The sequence below is a fragment of the Callorhinchus milii genome, unplaced genomic scaffold (genome assembly GCF_018977255.1).
Source record: "Callorhinchus milii isolate IMCB2004 unplaced genomic scaffold, IMCB_Cmil_1.0 Scaffold10, whole genome shotgun sequence".
In the NCBI taxonomy this organism is placed as follows: Eukaryota; Metazoa; Chordata; class Chondrichthyes; order Chimaeriformes; family Callorhinchidae; genus Callorhinchus; species Callorhinchus milii.
In genome coordinates, this window is record NW_024704751.1 from 3,108,894 (window position 1) to 3,135,079 (window position 26,186).

At 40.3% G+C, this 26,186-nt stretch overlaps 1 protein-coding gene across 1 annotated transcript in view; it reads right to left on the reverse strand.

The window, feature by feature from the left end:
• nf1a (neurofibromin 1a) overlaps nt 1-26,186 on the reverse strand; it is a 158,088-nt gene that overhangs the window by 115,204 nt on the left and 16,698 nt on the right. Inside the window, exons 2-10 of the mRNA XM_042338430.1 lie at nt 22,283-22,426; nt 21,137-21,220; nt 18,769-18,959; nt 11,262-11,368; nt 10,144-10,211; nt 8,913-8,988; nt 6,578-6,735; nt 1,032-1,205; nt 178-306 (exon numbers count right to left, since the gene is read on the reverse strand). Of these exons, the coding sequence (XP_042194364.1) occupies nt 178-306; nt 1,032-1,205; nt 6,578-6,735; nt 8,913-8,988; nt 10,144-10,211; nt 11,262-11,368; nt 18,769-18,959; nt 21,137-21,220; nt 22,283-22,426 (1,131 nt within the window). The remainder of the gene's footprint in view (nt 1-177; nt 307-1,031; nt 1,206-6,577; nt 6,736-8,912; nt 8,989-10,143; nt 10,212-11,261; nt 11,369-18,768; nt 18,960-21,136; nt 21,221-22,282; nt 22,427-26,186) is intronic.

Sequence of the window (26,186 nt, forward strand, 5' to 3'; positions counted from 1 at the left end):
ATACAAAAAAAAAATCAACTACAACTAAATGCACCCTCCTGTAACCATGATTGAGAGTAAATTACAGAAATGAATAATTAAAAATAGACTGCAATTAGTATTGCAATCTTTCTTATTCACTGTACCCTAAAATACACAAGAGCACAGAAACTAAGTTACTCATAAGCACCAGTATACCTTAAAGTGATTGTTGTTGTGTGGGTTGATACGAAAACAGGAAACAAAACAGTCAATCATAAGATCCACATCTGCACTCTGGCTGCCAGCACCTCTGGAGAATGGCTTGGTAGGATTAAATAACAGAGCCTATAAAATAACAGATCAAAGGAATTACTGGGGCAAAGAACTTTGGAAGCAATAGATACAGTGCCATTATAAATGATGTACATCAATTTATAAACACTTGCTAAAAGTGTGCAAAGGTACTTTCAATATAAAATACACTTCATGTTTTCTTCTCCTTTAGACCACTGGTTCTATTCAATCAATTATTAGCAACAGTATCCAGAATCCAGTGCAATTCAACTGGTACTCCCTGTATCAAGGAGAAGAAAGAATGCAGTGTCGTGCCTGTGTTTCCTCAACATTGGGCAGTTTCCCAATCTTAGGCGGGACATCAGGGGACAGAAGGATGCCAATTATTTTCTGCAAGAGAGAGAGAGGGAGAGAGAGAAGGATGTAGGGAGGGCTCTTCTGACTCAGAGGAGAGAGTGCTACCAACACGCCAGGCTGACGCACAATACACCAATCCACAGCCAGAAAAGGCAAACAGTCTTTTCCAGGACTTCATCAATGTCACTCAGCTGCTTGGTTTGGAATGAGTGAAGCACACATCAATTTAACATCTCTGCAACTTGCCCCTCCCCTCCATCACCAAGTCTTTCAGCTCAGTGGTAGTGCCTTTTGCGCACTAATAACATGCACAATCGGGAGGACAAGGAAACTGAATAAGGCAGTGACTTGCGTTAAAAAAAAAGCATGTTAAAGGCACCTGTTCAATAAAACAAGTCACAAACGTTAAAATTCCATACCTTAAGGTCCACCACCATGGACTGAACTTGGAAGCAGATAACAGAGTTGTCCTCCCAGCTGATGTAGGTGGAAGCCTTGCACAGTTTAACACAGGCTATAGCAGCACTCTCAGTTAGCTGTCGACTTCCACTGTGACCAGCAAGTGCTCTCTTTAAGTTATCCAGAAACAACTTCTGTACGAAGATCAGTACAAGAACAATTAGACCACGTAATACAGAATTCTGTGGCGTAAACACCCCAATCATGTTACACTTATTGCATATCTAATTCTCTTAAATGCCCCAATCGATTCTACTCCACCAGTCATCCCTGGCAACCCAACCCATTCTCCGACAATCTCTGGGAAAAGATGTTCTTCCGATGTTATCTGTTTACTCCCAAGTTGCAATCTTGAATTCATGCCCTGGTGTCCTAATTCCAGAATCATCTTTTTAGAAAAAAGCATTGAAACTGATCCACTGCTTATAAAAATGAATCAGGATTAAATTGTGCCCAACCGAGTGTCATTTTGAAATTAAATAAATCTCCACTTAACATTATTTTCTTGCACATAGCTCCTTCTGGAACCCAAATATACAGTCGAATGCGAGTCTGTTTAACTTGAAAAATACCAGATTCTTTAGAGAGGAGCAGGCGGAAGGATACTAAACTGAGCCAGGCATAAGTTTCACAATAAAAACACTGACCAGAAATAACCAGTTTTAATAATAATCCTTGCAATTGATATAACTCCTTATCACGTCTTTGGGATGTCTCAAAGCACTCCACAGAATATACTCAAATGCATAAAATTCTGCCACTGATTGAGCAGGTAGAAGCACCAATGCTGCCTTGAACAGTATACATCTTTTTAGAAGTCAACTGCAACAACAAGATTACATTTGTATAGCGCCTTTCATGTCGGCAGGATGTCCCAAGGCACTGGACAGTGTACAGCATTTCAGACCCGAGCTGGGGTCGGGGGAGGGGGGGAGAGAAGGGGGGTGACCGATGGTATGGTCGAAGAGGAGGGTTTTGAGGCGGGACTCTTGAAGGAGGCTAAGGAGGGAGCGAGGCGTATATTGATTATACTAATCTGAACACAGTGGATATTACTTCAATTTTCAAGAATATGGCTCAAACTGCAGCAAATTCTGATAACAACAACGTCACATCACATTTGTATAGCGCCTTTCACGTCAGGAGGATGTCCCAAGGTGCTGGGTTATTATTAGTTCTATTAATAACAGGGTTCTTATTAAAATTCCATATTTATAAAGCTAAAAAAAATCTTGAACAGAGTCTTAAATTTTATTACTAGAATTATGTTTTTCATACAAAGTATCCCTCTGGACAAGGTCATTAAAGGAATGTGGCTGTGATTCAACTCAACATCTGTGCATCAGCACAGAGGGAACAATGTAAAGTTCTGTGGAAAAGGGTTTGGACTTTGTTGAAAATTTTGAAAACTCCAAAACGTCGTAAAAAGTCACCGACATCCCGATCTTGTTGTAAAACACTTACAAGAATTCAGCAAAATCCTTTTTATACGAAAGAAAAAACATCATAGAATCAGACAGCAAAAAAAAATGCCCGTTCACCCCATTTTTAAAAGTAGTTATTGAATCGACCTCCACCGCCCTTTCAAGCAATGCGTTCCAGATTCGAACAACTCGCTGTGTGAAAACATTTCTTCCCACCTCCCCTCTACTTCTTTTAGATACTAGTTTGAATCTGTGACCTCGAGTCACTGACACACCCACCAGCGGAAACAGTTTTTCCCTTTCTAACCTATCAAATCCCCTCATGATTTTGAAGACCTCTATTAGGTCTCCTTGTAACCTTCTCTGCTCCAATGAGAATAATCCCGGCCTCTCTACCCTTTCCTCATAATCAAGGTCCCTCATTCCTGGTACCATCCTCATAAATCTCCTCTGCACCCTTTCTAATGCCTTAACATCCTTCCTATAGTGTGGTGCCCAGAACTGGGCGCAGTATTCTAACTGAGGCCTAACCAGTGTTTTATATAGGTTAATCATAACCTCCTGACTCTTGTACTCTATGTCCCTATTTATAAAGCCTAGTATCCCATATGCCCTTTTTACAGCTTTATCTCCCTGTCCTGCCACCTGCAAGGATTCATTTACCTGCACCCCCAGGTCTCTCTGTTCTTTTACCCCCTTAAGATTGTATTACCAAACCTATATTGCCTCCCCTCATTCTTTCTACCACAATGCATTACCTCGCATTTCTCCACATTGAAACTCATCTGCCATGTGTCGCCCATTTTACCATTCTGTCTATGTCTTCCTGCAGTTGGCTCCTATCCTTCTCACTGTTTACTACCCTACCTAACTTTGTGTCGTTTGCAAACTTGGAAATGGTACTTGCTATACCCAAATCCAGATCATCTGTGTATATTAAGAAGAGCAGTGGTCCTAATGCCGATCCCTGGGGGAAGCCACTGTACACTTCCCTCCAGTCAGAAAAGCAGCCGTTCACCACAACCCTCTGCTTTCTGTCTCCCGGCCAGTTCTGGATCCATGCTGCCACTGCCCCTTTTATACCATGGGCTTCTATCTTTCTTACAAGTCTTTCATGTGGCACTTTGTCAAATGCCTTTTGAAAGTCCATATAAATTACATCAACTGCACCACCTTTATCCACCTTCTCCGTTACCTCATCGAAAAATTCTAATAGATTTGTTAGACAGGATTTGCCTTTAACAAATCCGCGCTGGCTGTCCCTAATTAACCCACAACCCACATGCTCCCCCATTCCTCTGGAACAGACCAAATAGCCAATCAGTTTGGGAAGTACACATCTGCCAAGGGGAATTTCCGTGGCAAAGATTACTGCAGCATCTCTCCTTTAAAGTCATTGTTAAAACTAATACCTGAAGCCAATGCCTGGCAATGGGTCAGTGGGGAAATGTAACCACACATTGACCATAGCTAGCACTAGTTTTAATCTGATCAAATGCATGGAATTCCGCCACTGATTCAGTAGGTAGAAGCACCAATTGGTGCGAAACCCTGACTGTCCAGCGCCTTGGGACCTCATCTTGACATGAAAGGTGCTATACAAATGTAATCTGTTGTTATATAGATGAACAGACCAGGAAAGTCTCAGTGCATCCTTGGTCAGTGATGAGTTAACTGATATCAGCCGGGAGGGAGATGGTGTTACATTTAGTTTCAGCGACCCTGGGCTAGGAAATTAACTAATATTTCTGCTCCTGATCACGATCCATTGTTCCTCACCAGAAAGAAATGTGATGTGAGAAAGCAAGCCGACTGTGATATTCCAAAAAGTTCAATGACCTTCCAGTGCTAGTCATGCAGGAATAGCCGCTTGGGTTAGGTACCGGAAGTTTGTCAGCACAAACAGCAGATCCAGTTTTAGCAAAAATAACTATTATTATTTCATTCCTGAATCTTGATGACATAAAGCTTTTAATATGTTTATTGAAGAATTTGGGGGGGACGGGGAGGTTGTTTGAAATAAAAATCTACAATATTCTTCATAGAAATCCAACAGACGAGACTGCAGCATCATCCTACGGCTCTCAAGGATTTTTGTCAGTGGTAATGATTATGTAGACGTATTAGTCACCATTATGTAAGAAATTACTGCCACCGATGACTCAGTGCACATCTGCTCCCTAGATGTTTAGTCATTCTGCTGACAGCAACAATGCAGAACTCCTTTCCTTATTAAAGGTGCAGTACATTACGTGTCACCCACAAAATATACAATCAATTCACTTTACAATATATTCCATGAAGCTCTTTGAGACGTCTCAAAGACGTGATAAGGCGCTATATCAACAACAACAAGATTCCATTTATAAAGCGCCTTTCACGTCAGGAGGACGTCCCAAAGCGCTGAAAATGCAAGGATTATTATTATTATGACTACATTAGAGAGGAAAAGATGCCATTTCTTGTGGGGGGTACCAGAATAATCTGTACAATATATATTTTTAAATTAATAACAATTCACAACCACGCACCAACAGTTGAGATGGTACAGTGGGGAAGAATACTCCCCTTCACTCCAAGACTCTGAATCCAGGCCAGATCAATGCAATAGAAATTGCTGGATCACGCAAGGCCTTTAAGAGGGAAATGCATCAACAAGTTTCAGCCCAGTTTCCGTTAGGAAACTGTCCAACGTTCAAAATTTTGATACTCAAAATTGGCAATCTCACTCAGAGACATCTAGAAGATGTGAAAAGTGCTATATCAAAGGCAAGAATTATTATTATTTATTATTATTGGACTTCCCCAAAGACAGAAGTCATTCCTTTCTAAAGCAATTAAGTTTTAATAAAGTAATTTGTGAGCCTGTGATCAATTCACAAGAGCAGCTCAACAACAACAAAATTACATTTATAGAGCACCTTCATGTCGGGAGGATGGCCCAAAGCGCTAAACAGTCAGATGTCGGGGCCCGAGCATGGGGGAGGGGTGGTGTAGGGGTGAGGGAAGGCAGAGAGGTGCGAGGGAGACCAAAGACATGGTCGGAGAAGGGTCTTGAGACCGGCCTTGAAGGAGGCAAGGGAGGAAGCGAGGCGAAACAATCATGGGATGGAGTTCCAGAGTGTGGGGGCAGAGAGGCTGAAAGCCCAGCCACCAATGGTAGGGCAGGTCGAGCGGGAGACATGGAGTAGGTCGGAGCCTGATGAACGGAGGGAGCGGGCAGGTTGTTAGGGAGTCAGCAGGTCAGAGAGGTAGGAGGGGTAAGGCCATGGATGGCCTTAAAGTGAGGACGAGGATCTTGAACTCGATCCTCTGGGGGATCGGGAACCAGTGGAGTCGGGCGAGGGTGGGAGTGATGGGGTCGCGGAGCCTGGTGCGCGAGAGTAGACGAGCTGCAGAGTTTTGGATGATCTGCAGCTTGCGAAGGGAAAAGTTGGGAAGGCCAATGAGGAGGGAGTTCCCATAATCAAACCTTGAGATGACGAATGCATGGGTGAGAGTTTCGGCAGCCTGAGGGGTGAGGCAGTGGCGGAATCTGGCAATTTTGCGGAGGTGGTGGTAGGCAGTGCCGGTCATGGCGCGGATATGGGGGAGAAAAGACAGTTCCGGGTCAAATAAGACCCCCAGGTTCCTGACTGGCTGAGCGAGGTTGAGTGTGCAGCCGTGGAGGCCGATGCTGCCACTGCCTGAGGTGCGGAGGCACTGGCGCGAGCCAATCAGGAGGGCCTCGGTCTTGCTGACACTGAGTTGGAGAAAGTTGGACCTCATCCAGGACTTGATGTCAGACAGGCAGTCAGTCAGGACGCCAGTAGCCCTGGAGTTCAGGGTGGAGGCAGAGAGGTAGAGTTGGGTATCATCTGCACACATGTGGAAATTTACCCCATGTCACCAAGAGGGAGCATGTAGAGGGTCAAGAGGAGGGGACCGAGGACAGAGTCCTAAGGATCACCGCACGAGACAGGGCGGGGGGGCTGGAAAGAGTCAATTGGTAACTTGCATCTATCTGATTTATAAAGAATAACTCAAAAAATAGTTTAACAATCCAGGGTATGAGGAGAAAAGGATTTTGCAGATTTCCTCACCTTATTCATTTTGCTGTCCTCAACTACTTCCTTAGAGATATCCTGAAGGATGTCAGGAGAGAGGATGAGGAGGATGATCTGCAAAGGCCACACTGCTGCCTTCCGCTTGGCACTTTCTGCAAAGCTATCCACCAGGTCAAATAGCTTCTCAGAGCAATCTTTTTTTTTGGGGGGGGGGGGGGTGGAGGTGAAAATAGTACAAAGAAAAACGAAATTAACACAATATCTCCAGTACATCTAACAACCATTCAGGCTCATTAACTTAGTGACACTTTATTTGAAATCAAGAATTTTGAATAAATCATTCTATTGTGTTCAGTAATAAATATGCAGTAAAATTGTATTTGGGTAGTAAGAGCATCCAGTATGTTCTTGCAGAGCTGTTCCAATTTCTTCGATTAAAAACAGATTTTCCACATCTAGCCTACGGTCAGCACCTGTTTAAGTCATCACCACTGAGCATGATGATGGGATGGCTCAAACTATGTGCGAGCGAGGAGGAAAACTAATACTTGGGTAGAATTCCTTCCTGAAGTTACACAAGGACAGCATGCAACAAGTTCAATCCACCAAACGCACTTGCTTCTGAGGCAGGAATTCCAGTTACAAACCTTGTTTCTTAAATTTTGTAGATCCGATTGTTTTCCTAATTTTCATTTTCTCCCCCCATTGGAGCATGCCTCCAGTCTGCAGCCTCCTCAAATGGGGGTGGGGGGGGGAAGAGGCGATTCCATTGGGACTGGTTGTCCTCTGGAACCCCGCCCAAGTGGCTGTTATTTGTGTGTGAGCCTCGGCAGTCAGTGTTGGTGGCCCACTTTACTGTAGACAGCTTAACCCAAGCCTAACCTCTCCTTATCTGGTCTCCATACAGTATGCTAAAGAGGGGCACAGATCCAGCTGGCTTTCTGCTATCTAGTCCTAGGCTAATTTGGCTGCAACCAGCAATCTCTGGGTGGACCAGGAATCAAACCAGGAAGTTCCCCGTTCGTACATTGCAGCTCCATCTTCTATACCACTGGGGCCGACAACACAAAACTATATTTTACTGGAGTAATCAAATCATAGAATCTTACAGCACAGGAGGATGCCATATAGTGTACGTGCCCTTTCTACCAACTAGTCCCACTCCAAATGTAGTTTTCTTTTGGAATGAATCAAGTCCATTAATGTAACAAGACCTACTCGACATTCAGAGAATATACATGTGATAATTCGCCAGAGAAGGCTTATGGATTAAATGGACTAATCCTCTGCTACGTTCCTATTGATTTCCGGGGTTCTTAGTTTTGAACTTGCACAGGAAGGATAAAAAGGAAAGAAAATACAATTACACCGGGTAGGATTAATAGTGAAAACATTTAGGTTGGGACTGAATTGCAATATAGTGGAAAGGAGCTCCACAGAATGCACAGTGCCACAGAGCAGGAGGTTGCAAGACTGTACCAACAGCTCCCAATCTCAACCATAATATGTATGGAGGTTGACTCCCAGCTGGAGAAACGTGGGAAAATCTACAAATTGTATCACAGTAAAACGGTTTAAGTCTTGCTAACTACAGAAACATATGGAACTCATTTTGATATGAACATCAATTATCGATGATATTCATTATTTAAACAACTTAATTAACATTTCATTCTAAGAAAGTTGCGTGCAAGATGTTCAGGCTAGTAGGAAAAATAACCCACAGAGGAATATGGATTTAATTGGTAATAGAAAACGAGTCCTTGCCTTGTCAAGCAGAGGACAGTTTGGATGATTTAAGGAGACCAAAGCAGTGAGTTACATTTTATTGAGAATTCTTGATTTGGTGAAATCAGTAAAAAAAAATTGTTACTCTTGATCTCTTTTTATATTATCTTTTTATCATCACTTTCTAGGAGAATTATTCTGGGAAATCCGATATGATACAATTATCCTTGTGCCTTGGTATTCTCAATCAATTCCACTATACTGAGGTCGAACGACACGAGTGCGATAAATATTAACCGAGCAACTTCCAGCTATGCATTAAGGCTCATTTTTACTTGGAAAAAAAGAATTTAACATCTCACTCACAATGTTTTCTTTGCCTTTTAAAGATTTTTTTTGTTCACGCAGATGGATCACGCAATTCTCCATGAACCAAATACATTCACACTAACCTACTTACAAATGTGCATTTCAAGGTCTAAATTGCAAAGAAGTCTTAAATCTAAATAAATGACAACTAGTAAATTAAGAGATAAATACAATTTTTAATCGATTCTGACATTGTATACTTAAGAATCATAAGAGTAAGTGTACAATTTTTTTATTCCATTCTACGATTGTGATCATTTTGATCATTGCTTACCTGCTAAATCAGGCTGATGAATCTGGTACAGCACAGTAAATTCATCCGGGTAATTTTCAACCCAATTCCAAAATGCCTACAAATTAAACAATTCACCAGTTGTCACAAGTACTGCAACCTTTGTTTCCTTTTAACAAAAACATGCTTTGAGGTATGAAACCACACAGGATATTATATCTGTACCAACATGTTCACACTTCACAAAATTAACTTGTGCCACTGAGGTTCTCTTCCAAGTTAAATAATCCATTGACATTATGGTCATACAGTATTCTATGGACATCCAAAGTTTATTTTTTAAAAATCATGTGCTGCCTCCCACATTCTCGTGATCTGCAAATGTTCTGCTCAAAGTAGGAAACGGTCAACAATTCACTCCATTTATGGAGCCCAATGTAACACGTCATCACTTGCTGTTCTTGGGATATAATATGAAATCCAGTTCACAAATTGTACCTTTATTTATACTGGCTTTTAATAACCAGGACCCATTTATTCATATCTGCAATCAATGGTGAGTGTAACTTTTACACCAAGTTTTGTGTTGTTTACGATGGTTTATGCTGTTTTTCTTGTTATGTAACACAGAGGTCCGTGAAATAACAGTAATGCCTGAATACTGTAGGAAGCTAATGAAAATCATTAATGCAACAGTCAGTACATTCAATTTGTGCCCTTGTGGTCGTAGGTTTAAAGTGTCAGCACACCAATTAAGTAACCTACACTCTAAAACATCCATGACCGAGATAACTGGACAAAGTAAACATGTAATAAACAGTTTGATAACTAGGAAAGTGATGGTGTAGTGCAGTTGAAGATTAAACAAATTATGTCCAATCAAGAGACCCATATGCTAAAATCTAGTCCAATCCCAAGTACATCTTGTGGCCCACAAAAAGTGCAAAGTTTTTTGTATACTGTATCTACATTAGGAATCTTACAAAAGGCACCTTCCACTGATCTGGGATAGCTTACAGAGCAGTGCCACTCCTAGGACACTTTTCCTCGAGGCTGACTGCCAGACAAAAACATTTTTTTTTAATCTTGAATCCTTTAAACATGAATGTGCCGAAAGATCTAGAATCTATGCATTCATCAGCGAAAAGATGTGTATTCAATTCTGGAATGTTTACATTGCTGTATACACAGATATGAACTGCTGCCCTGTTCTTTCCCAAATCCATCAGATGTCCAGCAGATGACCAGAGGCTAAAAGTAAAGCAATTCTTACCTTTTCAAGACTGTTTATGACTGCAAGCTGAGCTGCCTTCTTCAGTGTTTTGAATTTAAAGACAGTCTCTACAGCAAATAAAACAAGGGTTCATTAGTTTCTTCCGGGCCATTTGCAATTCATACCAGGAAGAAATGAAGCAATAAATATTTGGGGAACCCAATGATTGGGATTCAATTCAGCAAAACATCATTCTGTACAAAAGAAAACAACTGTGTGCGCTCTATAAATGCTAAAAGGATTCTTCTAAAGTTCTGCAAGGAAGTACTTCACCACTTTGAATTTTCTGCCCATCAATAAAAAAATCACAACTTGTGATTTTTGTCCTTTGTCTTCGTAGTGCCATGCACTAATCCCCTGCTTAGAGGACACATAAACACCTGCTCCTGACCTCTATCAATACCCCACTGAAACCACATTGCCGGTAGGTGTGAGAGCATCCAAATCTCCTGCCGTCCCGTATCTCCTTCCCTTCACCCACCTGGAGAAGCACATGCACCCACCTCAACACCTTCGATTGAGAGACGGCACAGAATATTGTGTTGTGTTCTCACTGTGTACACAAGTATGTACCAGTCAACTGCACTGTGTTATGTCACCAAGGTATCCCAATTTAACCTATATTTTCAATGAAGTACATCAACACTGAAATTAGGTTCCAGAATCTTAGGATTCTGTTGTTCTTGTTCTTGTTCTTTGTTATTCAATATCATAATTATGCACATTATTTAAGGAGCACCAGTAGTAAGATAAAAATCAGCCAAGGCATTGCCCCTCCTCTTCAGTCTCGCTTTACTGTTTTTTTCTCTCACTCACACACACTTCATTAGTACAAGTAAAATAATATTATCCCTTATGAGACATAAACACATATTTCTACAACAACAACAATTTGTACTTCATTTCCACATTTCACACAGGGAGAACATCTCAAATGTTTTACAAAAACAGTGTGGGAGCCCAAGCCCAGAGAGGGTGGGGGTGGCCAAAGACACAGGCAAAGAGACAGATCTTTAGTCAGCGTTTGAAAGGCAGGGAGTGGGGGGGGCAGGGATTTTGGAAGAAAACATTAAAACCCAGAGAGCTGAATACAAGATAGCCAAAGAGACTTCATCTACCTTGGAGCAATCGTTTGAGTCTTGAACAGTCTACATTAATGTGCTGTATTAGCTCGATATCATTGACGTCCGTGCTGTCTTCTGAACACAATGCAAGCTCTTGCAACCTACAAATGGCGATACAAAACATATTCAATGACCACATGCACCAAATGCAAGCTGTAAACAATTACAGATCAAAATGCTAGAACACTGGGCTTTCTGGAACAGTTGCTATACACCCACCATGATGCCTAATGTCCAGCTAAGGCCACCCGATCTGTTGGTGGAATGTCTTGCAGAGCAGAGATAAAAAGTCCCAAATAGAAACAATCAGAACCCTCAAGGACTGGTATGCTCCTGTAAGTCCCACTAACAAGTCAGAGTATCTGGTCTGTCATTAACAATGCCTTGGAGTACTGCAGTCCTTGCTGGTGCTGGTACAAAGACGGACACAGATGATGGCTTCAATCCCAATCTTCCATTGCCAGGCATGTCACCTTGCAGCCAACTCAGCACCAAAGAGACCTCACTTTCCTCTCTCTTCCCCCTCCCAAGGAGGATATTCAACAGTTGGTCAAAACGAAAGAGGGTACAATACAAAGAAGGCAAACTATACAGCTCATCAAAGCTCTTACATTTAGCTCCAAGCATTTGGTTTGTGTTTATCGATGTGAACGGACAGACATTATCTCTACAGGACAGCAGTAACAGGGTCTACTGAACAAGACTCCAAGTCAATTCTGCAATCCTGAGGGCCTATGGCGGTTGGAAATCTGTATCTGTATTCTGTGTTTCTTTTAGGCAGTTGAAGGTTTTGTAAAGCTGAGCACATTTATGCCTCTGTAGCTTTGGGTGTTGACTCATGCCATACATTACGCACAGGATTAGCTCAAGAGAGCGTTTCAAATTATAAGCTATGCATCATCTTGATCCTTGATTTAAATTGACACACCATCTGGAAAGAGAGCAGCAGCATCTTGTGATACAAAGCTCTTTAATGCAGTTCATGAATGTGGTGGCAAAACGAGTACGTGGTGTACAACAGAGTCCAAGAACCAGGCACAAACCATAGCCTGGCTGAGCTTTTCTATCAGAGTGCAGCATTCTCACTACAGCTGTGTCTGCACATGCTTCAATTAGGTGCAGTATGACCCTCCTCCAAACAAGTGGAAAAACATGGGGGGGGGGAGCTTTCCCTTGGGTTATAGTTTACCACCCCCGCAAAACGGTAAGAGAATCTACAGAGTTCTGGAAATTTCATACACTCAGACGACCCATCCATTCACTCAGATGCTGTCCAGAGTATGTGTCCCAAGAGGCTACAAAATAAATTTGTATATTGATAAATTAATGTCTCAATTTACCCAAACAATTTCCCACAATTTTGAGTGCATTTATTCCCTGATATGCAGCGAAGAGAAGCACATATATATTTTAATAAAATGCATGATGTACACTACATGCTGTTACAGAACCCGAGGTTCATGCTTTGGACATGACTTTGCTTGGATTTGCACTCATAGAGGCTACATGTGTGAGTTTATATGAAACTATACCTTTTTTTCCCCCAAGCGTTCTTTCCATTCCATGCATCTTTTACACCCCCCCACCCCACCACCCTCTCTTTCACTCTCCCTCTATCTTGCTGTCTCCACTCTCCTTGCCTTTCTCTAGTCACATTCCTGCTCTTAAGTCTCCCACGCTCGCTCCCACCGAAAGGAACAGCTCAGCTGCCTACACAAAGCTGAGGCATAACGGCACAGCATGTCAGAGCACCGATTCTCTCCATATCAAGCCCACAATAACACTCACTTCTGAAGTGCTCTGCAAAGTACACATTCATTTTTTTTCTACCTCATCAGGTATATTTTTAAAGCACAGCTAAGTCGATGCAATTTTGCGAGCATGAAATATGTGGGCCAATCTGGATCAGATTCAGTGATATATGATCTTCAAAGAAAGAGTCATGCTAACATAATAGATACACACTGATCATGCTTTTTTTTGGATGAAAGGGCAAATCGTTCCATACTACATACCATCTATGACTTAGCCTCTGCCATTTTCATTGCCACTTAACCACCAGCAGCAGGAGGTGAGTCCAGGTCTCAGGGAACTTATCAAGGGGTGAATTATGCACATAAATCAGTGTACACCATCACTCTGACTGGGCCACAATATTTCAACGAACCGCACTGCTGTGATTTTGTTTAGCTGATAGTCACCATGATATCATTCAGCTTCATGTACACAGCTGACTGAAATACGTTATGCATTTGCAACAACTATGCAGCACACAATACCCAGCTGGTGCTGAAGGGTTCCAGGTCAAGTCTGCCCGTGAATAACTCTCACACTACTCCAAAGCTCCTGCCATAAGCATCATTACAGGCGGTCCTGTGTAACAAACACCCCCGTGCAGAAGGCAGCGTCTCCCAAGTACAATACAAGGATTACTCACACCAGGAAGACTCAGAGAAAACTATTTCCAATACAAATGTAAAAACTACTCCTTATTAGATTTTATTTCCACTGTGAATAGAAACATTTATTTATTATTATTTAAAATAAACTAGGCAACTAAAAATGTGGATTTTTTTTTCCTGACTGCAAAAGTCCACTTGGGAAAAAGTTATTTGTTTAGGAAGCAAGGCAGTTGCTCAAAACAGTGGTCAAATCTCCCCTGAGAACAGGATGCAAAGATATTGTGTGCACCTAGTATGAAACATCAAACCACGTTCAACCATAAAACGTAACATTCATCCATATGTGGGAATTTGGAATGATCAGCAGAGACTGACATGCCAAGCATCCAACAGCTGCTGCACTGAGGCTTGGAATATGCCAAAGCAGGAAGACAGAGGTTAAGAGATCAGCAATGTTAGCTGCTGGGCAGTCTGACCAAACCTGGAGGCCTATGAGTCAACCACCACAAAAGGATGTAGGATTTACTCAATATATTATCATTCACTTACTCACTGAAACTGAAACAGGAAGCTGGGTATGTGCAGAACAAAGAACACACTCTGCAGGGTTATTAAATGGCCATCACTCGACAGAACAGAAAAGATTGCTGCAAATCGCATCAGGAACCTGTCACAGATCGCCATCAAAAGCTTTGATTCGTAAAATAAATTCACGTTGTGCAAGTTAATTTTTTTCCATTTTCTCCCCTCTTGTTGGCTTTACCGAGTCGTACCGCAGCCAAGGGTACAGGCAGGTGCTTCGCTCCCTTTGCTCCGGGAGGTGACCAAAACATGCAACCTCCTTGTGGGGAAGCATCTGGCTTTCACTGTGATTCTGTCAACAACACTGATGATTTCCTGAATTCACTGCATGGGTAATGCTGTCTGCTATCTTACACTTTTGTTCTTTAAGGAGCTTTACTCGACTGATTTGATTTTGCCCTCCTCTCCTGAACACGTTTGACTTATTTTTCCTTGGGGGGGATGGGAGGGGGGGGGGAATTCTATGTGTACCAGTACCTTGTCATCAGGGACACGACCCTACATGGGGGTGCGCTATATAGATGCGAGCTGTTGTTATCCGTTGGTCATTTGTGAGCATCAGCAGGATATTTGACCGTGAAGGACATGGTAAACCTCTCCAATCCTATCAAATCACCAACACAGCAGCGTCTCCAGCATGCTGGAGAGCAATCCTCAATGGGTAATTTTCCTTCCCAAGCTTGCACTACCCCTAAAACTACCCTGGTAGAAATCAGCCCACTCAGTACAAACCAGCAATCAAATCCTCTTGGCATGCATACCTCACATAATTGCAAAGCAATCGGTGGGGGGGGAGGGGAAGCAATCAATAGGAGTTAACATGGATGGTGTCATTAATAGTTTTGTGGCAAAATTCACAGATGTAAGGTTATTGCTATCAAATACGTCTTTGTACAAATATCTCATGACTCTTTTACAACCCGGATCATAGATATGAATGTCAGCAACTAGCTACTCAGCTTCCATCTACTTCCAGATTCTCCTGTACTAACAATCCAGGTGGCTTTGCATGACTCGTTTGTTTCCTTTATCTCATCTTTAATGCTCACAATTGAAATAAGATTTTTTTTCTTTAAAATGGTCACTCTTTAATTTCTTTTCTGGAGTGCAGAATTTCTCAATAGTGACACTTCCACTTTAAAGTCCAGGCCCACACAACCATCACCTCATGATGTGTGTGGAAACTATACCACACATACCTCAACAGGATAAGGCAATAATTTACCATAGCAGTTTCACACAACCAGTTCTCTGCATGACCTCACCTAGTCCAACATCATGCTGGTTAAAACCCTCCATGACAGTGCACCTGCTGCACAATGTACTCTTCTGACAGGGAATATAGACAATTAAGGTTGCTTAAGGGCACAGCCATGTTAAAGAACTTCCACAAAGACACTTCTAGGTTAAAGGAAGAAACTAATTTAAGGCATAAAACAATGTCTGTCTTTTATACACCAACATTTACATTAGATTGTATTTCATTTTTATTCCAAGTAGAAAAAGCACAACAAAAAAAACATTTAAAAACCTTCTCAGGTAAGTTGTGGAATGTTTCAACCCTTCGTGCACAAACTCCACAGCACTGAAGAGCTGATGTTAAATTCATGCAGTATTTTTCCTCGCCTCTCCTTCATAGCCTTCCCAATCCATCAAAAATGTAATAAACTATCACTTGTCATTTCCAGTGATTAGGAAGATCCATACAATTGAGTAATACATATCTGGGAGTGATTAGGAAGCATTAATTTAAACCAATAGGATAAGAAAGCTTGAACAGTTTACATTCATCTGAACCCTGAGATTGGATTCCTGCCTGAAAATCGCTCCCAAGGTAGCTATCCTTTCTGATATGTACCTATAAAGTTTATGGGGCTTTTTTTTTATTACATCAGGTGCATTTGTACTTGTACAACTTGCCTATGCAGACACGACATTTAGTGCTCACAATTCGCAAGGAAGATCAGAAATTGATATCATAAGTTCAAGTTCATTGAGAAATTTACATTCAACGATGAAATTCTATAAAACATAATTAGATAATCGGTTGTTGAAAGCAGTTAAGGATTTATAACTAGGAATCTGCTGAAAGGTCACTAGAAGAAGTCTATTTTTCCTTTCAGGAGCTGATGGATCTGCTGTAAATTTCCAGTCCTTCAGGTTAATCTTGCAATATTTTAATTTTTTCTTTTTATTCACACCAGGGTTTCATAATCTACTGGGCACAGCATTTTATTCCCTGACCATCAACCGAGGTTTGTCAATTAACCTAGAGTAAGGACATTGCAATTGTTAATCCAGTTTATATAATGGTTGCACATCAAGGACAGGGAACGCAGTCAGTGGCCACACAATAGCAAATCAGAAAAATAACCCCCCACACATAGTTGAAATATTGTACATCAAAAAGATATCCTGCAGGGATTTCAACAATGTAATCTCTTGAGTTCAAAGGACAATAAAACACTCCTTTCATGCTCTCATATTTATGACGTCCTGATAACCACTCGAGTATTCCCCATTCTTGACTCCTTTGCTATACTGACTCTACATAGCCAAAAGGCTAAGGCCACATAAGAATCAAGTTACCGTGCTTGTAGATGTTCAGTGCAAGCTCCAGTTTCTAACAAACCAATTAGACAAGAAACCAAAGGTGATCACCATTAACTATTTAAGGGAACTGCAGCTTCTCCTTAACCCCCATTGTAAATCTGAAAGAAACTGATTATAGTTTTTAGTTCTCTTTAATATTATATTCAAATCAAATAAAACAATTTCATGCTCTTGTGTAGACCAACAGGGACAGAAATTGCCTGGAATGTGTGCTAACAGAACGAGTCCCATTTCCATGACAACTCTCAAGGTGTTCATTCAAGTTTCTGCAATTCAATATTCCCTAAAGAACCATCCTATAAGGCAACTGTTAAACCCAAACGTTTGGCACTTAATTTATAAATATTTCAAAATCATCACAATTCATGTTAAAACCATAATCTCTGTTTCCTTCTGTGTGATAACTGTGCTTATGCAACAAGTCTTCCAGAGAAACCAGTTTCAACATGAACACTAGTAACTCTTGATAATTTTAGAAGCATATCTCTTGTAAGCAGTTTGCTTAGTAAAGGACAAATGGCTATGGATTGTCATTTACACTTGAGCTGCCCTAGGTGACAAATGTTGCAAGTCTCAGCTCAATCTTGTGTGGTAAGCCATAGAATGCCATCCAGGAAGTCTCTACCATAATACACGTTGACCTCCCATTGCAAAGAAAGCAGATCGGACATTCCTACTTTCTCAACTGGTGGTAACAGCTGCAATAGTTTGATGTACACATTTTAAGGATATCCATGAGTCAAAGAGTGTAATGGTTAGGCACATTTTGAGTGAAGAAATGCATCTCACATTTCTGCTGAGGATGAGCTTTTTAACATTTTCAAAGTTTTTAACAAAAATACGATGTTCAGTTCTGATGGTTAAATTATTTTTAAAATTGGAGCACTAACAGTACAGTAACTTTCAACTACTTGCTAGCTTCCTAAATAACTTGCCATAATCACTTGCGGCTGAACTTGCCATAATCACCGTTAAGGCTGAATGGAAAGAGATAAAGTCTTCTGTGGGAGATGGTCTTGGTACACAACAAATGTTTCTGTGTTCAGGAAAGTCCTTCATACACAATTCTAACTGCTTCTGTCTCGTAAATTGCAGGGGTAGTCCGTTTTTTTAATCCAGATTACAAAGGTTACTATGATTTCAGTTCATGACCTGTGTAAAATGTCTTATGCCAAACATTAATCAAGCGAAGATGAAGAGCACTATTGCAGAGAAAATACTAATACAACTGTTGTATCAGGATGCCTTGATGTTGTGCACTGGGGCGGTGGGGGGAGGGTGGGGTGTAATTTAGAGGTGACTGTTTCAGCACAATGTAGTTAGAAATAAAGATTATATACATTGTCAGCAGAATCTACGTTTGATTTATTATTTAAAAATGCTTAGTAGTGCACGTTTTTAAAATTAAAATATGAAAACAAATAAACCAATCTCAGCCAAGCCGTATTTGTGGAGCTACAATTGGTATTCCCGCGATAGGGAGGAGACAATAAATATAAATGAACAAATAGAGCTGAAACAATTGGATAAACCTTTAATCATACAGGAAAAATGTTTTGAAAACAGGTTTAAACTCTAGATTGACATTTAATCACATCATCAAACAGATCTTTACGCAGAGAAACAACAATTATTTAAAGTCAATGATCTGAATGAGTATCGCAGAGGGTTTAAATTGTTGCGGCAGCCACAGTATCAATAATGATCGCAAAATGATTTAATTTAATGTAAAGTCCAATAAAGTGATCAATGGTATGTGAACAAACTTAAGCAGCAATGTTAAATTATTTGCTTACCAAGAATCAAATGCAATAAACCTAAATCTTCAAATGAACCCATGTTTTAAGAGCATTTACTCAGTGATTGTCACAAACCCTAAACCTTGTGGGTTAAGTTATACAGACCTGGTGGACACTCGGCTGAAGACAGCGTTGAAGTTATTGCAGCTCAGGGAGAAGAGCACCCCAGAGGCAGAGTTTCGGAGTTGCGCTACCAGTTGGTTTCCTTCACGGGACATGTGGATAAATTGACAAATCTCTGGCAGTAGTTGTTTTACTAGCATTGTCTCGTCAAGCCGCATCGTGTCCTTGGGTTGCTGTAGAAAACAATGCAAAGATAAAATTACAGTTGCACGAATATAACATTCTATTATAATACTTACAAAAACAAACTGATTATGATACTCAGAAAAGCTCTGAACAAAAACCTTCTCAAAATGCTCATGTGTAACAGAAGTACTGCCTGCTAAGGTACACTCACTTTTTTTTAAAGGAGACATCCTCGTGTCGAAAACACAATTTCTAAAAGACATCAGAGCAGATTTCTTTTTAAAAATTAGATCATTATCTAAACTAAATAATACATAATTTGTTTCTATCAATGTCCCCAGTCCCCTCAAATTTTAAAATGCTTCAGAAGCTGCCTCAATTTTGAAAAATTATCTTTGATCTTTCTTTTAGAAAATGCGAATCACCTCTCATTCCGTAGACGAGAACGAAGGAGCTCTTGCCCACTTCCTAGGAAGTGGAAGAAGTGGTTGTTGACAAAGTCACCATCTTGCATGTTCAAAAAAATGGTTCACGATGCAACAGGCCACAAAGAACATGAGGAAGTGATTTGGATAATGAAGGCGAGGTGCAGAACAGAAACAAGATTGAAAGAATACGCTTGGAATTGAGTACTCAGGAGTTGAGATAGACACCCCACAATATAGCATAAAGTGTTGTGTTATAAATTTAGAGAAGTTTTGTATCAGAAAAATGAATAAAAGCTTAAATTAATAGTTCCAACCCCTTCTAACTCTTACTGGCTCTTACTATTTATCCTGGGTTGCACAGTACAGGGGTCAAACAATACCAATGAAAGCTCGCCAAAGCAGAGGCAAGGAAAGATTTCCTGCATACAGTCAGGAAGCGAGGTGACCCAAACGCCCTACACAACTGATGTAGAATGCAAAGGGAAAAAGCTTAACAGAAGGACAAAGCCTGGCTTTGGGTTTAAGAATCGCAAGCAATTTATTTTTTGTTTTCAGAAATCCTCTGCATTGCACCCCAGAGTAAAAAGGAACCCACTGCACCAGACTTTATTCAAATTAACATCATTGAGAGGTCTTTGTCTGTGGGCTCTGATGTAATCCCAACAGAGACTCCAAGACGAGAACAGACCAGAGCAAGGAAACACCTGCAAAAGTCATCTTTAGCCCATGGCAGTAAACAATACACCTTTGAACCATAAAGAACACTTATGACACAAAGTCTGGGTCTTGTAATTTTTCACTTTACTGCTTCTACAAACATGAACTCTTCTCAATACAACAGATTTCGCTGATGAAACTTAGCCAACCTTTCCATCCACTTGAAGTGCCATGTTTCTACCTCCCCCCCCACCCCACCACAAGATTACATTTTAATTCGGGATTTCCCCCTAGAGCTAAAGGTCATTCTCAGTTCTCAACATCAGTTTATGATTTAAAGCTATCCTAAAGTATCCTCGTTTCTGCATCCACTTATGAAAAATAAATGACAAGTTTTGTCATCCTAGCTTCTATATCCATTTAGGTTTTTTTAAAAATTTATATGCTGTTTCTCTTAAAATAACTTTTGGGTTGCAACTTGGAAACCATCTGACATTACAAGTCAAATCCTCAATTTGTTTTATACATTAAAAAACATATAATCAAACCTGGAACAATTTCAAGCCGTGGCATATTTGTGCATCGATACCTTACTGTTCAGTGGTTGGACACTGCATTTTATCTGCAAATGATCCAATTTTAGCTCAGCTGTCAGAGGCAGGTGTCGACTTGAAACGTGGGACTTGCACACACAGAAGTAAAACAGAAGTGATCAAGTCTGCAACAAGTCACCTCAATTCATTTGCGCTGAATTCTGACTGGTCAGTTACTGGTCAGTAGTGTATCTGGCGGCGGCTTGGTTACACACTCTTCCACATTTATTCTCCAACTTCCTCGCACTGAATCATGAATTGTGCATTCCAAAAACAGAAGAGAAGAGTCCCAAAGAGAGGACAAGGAAGAAAATAGCAAACTTCCTTCACAACATTTGCATAAGGCTGGATGGCCTCACAATTCAAATAATGCATTGAAATACATAAGTTAAAGTTAACCCATGATACAAATTTCCAAGCAGTCAGAATGTTAATAACCTTTCAACATTGTTACTGCAATGCATGTGTGAACAAAGATCTGACTACAGAAAATCAATACACTTCCATCCACATATGACTCATACTCAAACCCAAAGTTTCACTTACCCCTGCAAGACATTTCTCCAAGGTGTCCAATATTATCAGCTGTGAAAGGTACAAATTCCTCTCCGCATCTGCTCCAAATATTCGCTAGGTAAACAAAACATTATATTTGGCAAAATTCCCACAAAATTTTAATGTTACAGCAATTCTGACTGCACCCAATCAACTGCAGAAAAGCTTGCCTTGAATGTGGTTGTATATAATAATAATAATCCTTGCATTTGATATAGCGCTTTTCACGTCTTCCAGACGTCTCAAAACGCTTCACGAATATGCTGTAAAGTGAATTGACTGTATAGTTGTGGGCGAAAGGCAGCAGCCAATTGCTTACAGCAGTATCCCACAAACAGTCGTGGATTGAAAATGACCAATTTATTATTGTTTTGTTTTGGAGGGATTATTATTAGGCTCTGTGTGGAGTAAGGAAACTTGCCCAAGGTTTCGCTCTGCCTGGAATTGAACCCAAGTGTCTCGCTTTCAAGGCGAGTGCTCTAAAATGCTGCACAATTAACAGCAGCAAAATCTGAACTGCTTCTTCTACTTATTATTCCCATGTGGCATTGATCCCTGTGAAGAACAGTATAGCAATATGTGACAAGTCACCTGTGGCCATTTCACCTTCCACTGTTAAGAGGTAATCCACATTAAAATTAAATACTCACTTAGTTGTGTTTAATCGACACAAACGCTCCTAGTAGCAACAATATCTCTGTCTTATACAATGACATAATCGCAAGCATGACGTAAATCAATTAAGAGAATTGTGCAATTGGGATTAGCATCCACAAATGATTTTTCAACGGGCTCCAGCAGACCAAATTTAAAGTGACATTTCAAAATCCCTCGATGAACAACTCAAATGTAATTAATGCTTTCAATGTTTTATTTAAATTAAAGGCCGAACCCACAAATCATGATTTAAAAAACACTTCGGCAAGAGGTTATCCCTCAAGAACCAGCCAACTGTATTTATTATGAAATGTGTGCACTGCTGGTATTTAAACAATCAGTTGCACTCTCAGCCCCATGAAGGGAGAATGGTTCACAAAATGATATTCTATTAAAATTGTAATATTGCAGGAGATCAATGCAACTGCCTCATTCTCCCTTCCTGAAGAAAATCCCATAACACACAATGAAGAAACTTACCATGTTATTTACATTTTTCAAGATGGTAGTGAGACCACTTATGACCAAGGAAAACTTGTACTTGGAAATATTGATGAGACATTCCTTGTTGTGTTCTGTACTAACTTTGGAGTGTGTGTTCTGCTGCCCACCTTTAATTGGAAGCTAGGAGGAAAGGTGTGAAAAATAGAGATCACTTTTTGTACACACTCATGACAATCCCACAAGTTGCAACTCAACATGTTAATGTAACGTACATTAACAACACTGATGGTAAAAAATCATCAACAATCAATTTAAAAATTACTCTCCCATGCTTTCCCTGAAGACGAGTTGTTTCAAAAAAGTTTTAAATCCAAAGTACATGTAGAAATTTCAAATACATCTGAGATGGAAATGGAAGAAGTGAAAATTAGAGTTAAGATTTGTTTAGAAGAAAATGTCTCATAAAAGAGGAAACCAAGGCTCTTTGATGCTTCTTCAAAAAAATGGAGATGTGAATTTCACATATAATAAAATTCAGCAGAATAGGTTTCAACATCAACAACAAATTACATTTGTATAGCGCCTTTCACATAAGGAGGACATCTCAAGGCGCTGGACAGTCAGGGATTTGGATCCATGAACATAAAAGCTAGAGATTTAACACATACATTAATATGTAAAATATCAGACATCTTATGGTGCTACTAGTTTGCACTTTGTGAATCAACAACTTCCACCAAACAAGATAATCTAACAGCAACTGGAGAATACATAACTAAGATTGGTAATAATCATTGGTAATGACTGGTGGATTGGTAATGCAACTGACTTATCTTATTTCAGTTTGTCTGATCAGATCACCAGAGGATCATTGGAATCTTTTAGCTCATCACAGGAAGTTACAAAACCATGTTTTTATGTTTGTGTAACAGATGCAGACACCACAGCATTCCCTTTAAATGACCTCAGGCTCGTTATGAACTGTAATATGGGTAACCAAACTGTTAGAAAGAAACTATTATTTTCTCAAGTTAAAAGAAATCTTCATTTTCGTTTCCACACACAAGAGTTTGGACACTGAAATCAAATAACTAAAAATCTAGGAAAATCTCAAGATTCAAAAATGTAAACTTGAGGTTTACACAGGATCATGGTGTTATCGACATGACTTAGTGTAGCAGAGGGCTTGTAGCGGGTTGGGCATCTCATTTATGAATCACCCACTGCTTTTTGGCAACTACATGCTGGTGATGCTTTAGAACGTGTTCTGTCATGGTGACCACCTTTGTTAATTTTTGTGATCAACAATTGCAATCGTTCAGCACTTGAACACAGTCTTCGGAGAACAAGAACCAACAGAGATTCAGAAGTCAGACAGAGTTTGCAAAATCGAACTTGTGTCAGAGGTTTCTTTCTAGTTCCAATTCCTATTCTCCTAAATCAGGTTTTTACAGCTTGATGACAGCTTTAGAAACACATGCTGAGGACATTTAGCCCGTTGAGCATGTTCCACAAGCGTATTAGATCATGGCAGATGTTTTAATCCTATTTTCCCACTTTTTCCCATTCCCCTCAATATCTATTTCCTAAGTATCTATGGATTGCCCTTTTTGATCTTGAGCACAGGATCCTTTTCTCACCTCTGCACATTAAAAATGGATTTGTGGATGTGAAATTCACCAATGACCAATTCCGACCTCACATATTGTGGTAAATATAAGCAACAATGATGTCCCAAGAGAAAGCTGATCACTCACCAATATTATTTTTCTGACGGCTTTACAATAACTAGGTCTTAGACTGAATTTGGTGAACTGACCAGATCCAAAGACATCAGCAATTCTCACAGAGTAAATGAGGGGAGAAAAATTATTTTAAAAACGGACAAAAAAATTTACCAAGCAGCTCGTTCACTGACAAAAGTTTGTTGATCAAGAGGTTTAGGCTTCATTCCTGATAACAAACTTTTACCAGTCCATAAGTAAGAGAATCTGAAACACGATTCTAAATTACTGGACTGTTATTTTCAAGAAACATTTTCATAGTATAAATCCAGAGTGTGGGAAACAGAGTTCAGGTAGTGTTTTTCACCTCCAGTGCCTGGTTTCGAATCCAGCCCAAATTGATAAAACAAGGTCTTGCTTTTGGCTTCCAAAATAGGAAATTAACTTGCAAAGTCTCTTCTGAGATTGCCATTGAAGAATATTATGGCCAAGCAAAATGTCACTGTGATTGGCTTGGTTGTGCCAGAGGGTTACATTACAATGCGTGCAGCAATGTGACACCATGCTCAAAAGTATAATATTTCTGAGCACTTTGGTAACAATATGCATCCAAACATTTAGAGAAAAGAATCAGTGATCAAAAGGGACTTGAGCTTGAGTTGTAAGCTAATCAAAGTTTCAAATGACTTGATAAACCTGATAAACCATTAACTGAACAGGTTGGACAGTAACTTGTAATTCATTGATAGCTGACCAATAATATGTAGATCACTTAATTTAATATCTAAAGTAAAATCACTAACTATGGCTAGTCTCATTGATAGGACACATCTCTTCATCAAAATGGTCATTTGACCTATTATTTCAGAGACGCAAAGTCATTTTCAATAGTGCATTATATTAAAATTCACTCTCCTTCAAATGAATAATGGTGCCTTTTGATGAGGAAACTGGGTGGCACAGTGAGTTACCACACTGTTCTTTCACCAATGGAATCTGGGTTTGAATCATGGGTGAAGTGTTGCATTCAAAGCAAGTCTGAAGCAATCTCAATCCAGTTCCTTACAGGCCAAGGCCCAGAACAATAAAACACGCAGAATTAATTATGAATTGACTAGCTCACTTAAAGATGGCCTGCATTGAAAAAAATGACTAACGCAATACAAGTGTGCTACATTGACAGAAAAGCCTTGGCCTGAATCTGATATGTACTGGAAAAGTGTTGGATAATGCCTCTGAATATCCAACCTCACTGTCTGCATTGGAGTGTCAGCCTAGACCAGGGTGGTCCAACCTTTTGGCTGCTGAGGGCTAGATGCCCAATTTAAGAAATGCATAAGCAATATTTTTGTGTTTCACTTCCAGAAACATAACATTTGCAAGTTATGGAAGGAACGGGTGGTCCTGATAAAATGGGAGGGGAGAGCCGAATGCGGCTGCCAGTTGAGCCACCCAGACCTAGACTATGTGAATTTAAAGTCCAATCAATTTCAGAGGCGTGAATACTACCAACTGAGTCAGCTTGACACACAAGATGAAAATAAAGATGTTATGGAAAAAGGAGTAGCATTGAAAAAGTATTTTGCAAATCTCTTGACATTGCCATATAATAACATCCACATGGAGTTCCTAAGCTATAAAGTGATCTTATTAACCTTCAAATTTATGCAGAAATCACACAAATGTACTATTAAGAGTGGCCTTCTGCCACTCTGCCCCCACCCTCTGGAACTCCATCCCACAGTCCCTCTGCCTCGACCCCTCCCTTGCCACCTTCAAGACCCATCTGAAGATCCTCCTCTTCGACTGTGCGGTCGATCTCCTGCCTCCCCCCCCTGCCCTCCACCCTTCCCGACCCCCAGCTCGGGTCCGTAACTCTATCTGTCCAGCGCCTTGGGACATTCTCCCAACATGAAAGGCGTTTTACAAATGTAATTTTGTTGTTGTTATTATTAATAGTGAAAGCACCATCAACCATTGCTCTTCCATATTTTTCTGAATGAGTCTGACTAACAATGACTGCAAAATGAACTTATTCATACCACCTATCATGCACATTTGACACAGAAGTACTAAAGGCAATTTTTGAAACTTCTTTTTGAGATCTTTTGTTTCCACCCAACAACTCCCCAGTCATATTTTCAGTCTACATTTCAACAGACTATTCAGAAGGATACAGGAGCCCTCAGTGATAGTATACAACTTGTTAAAACAAA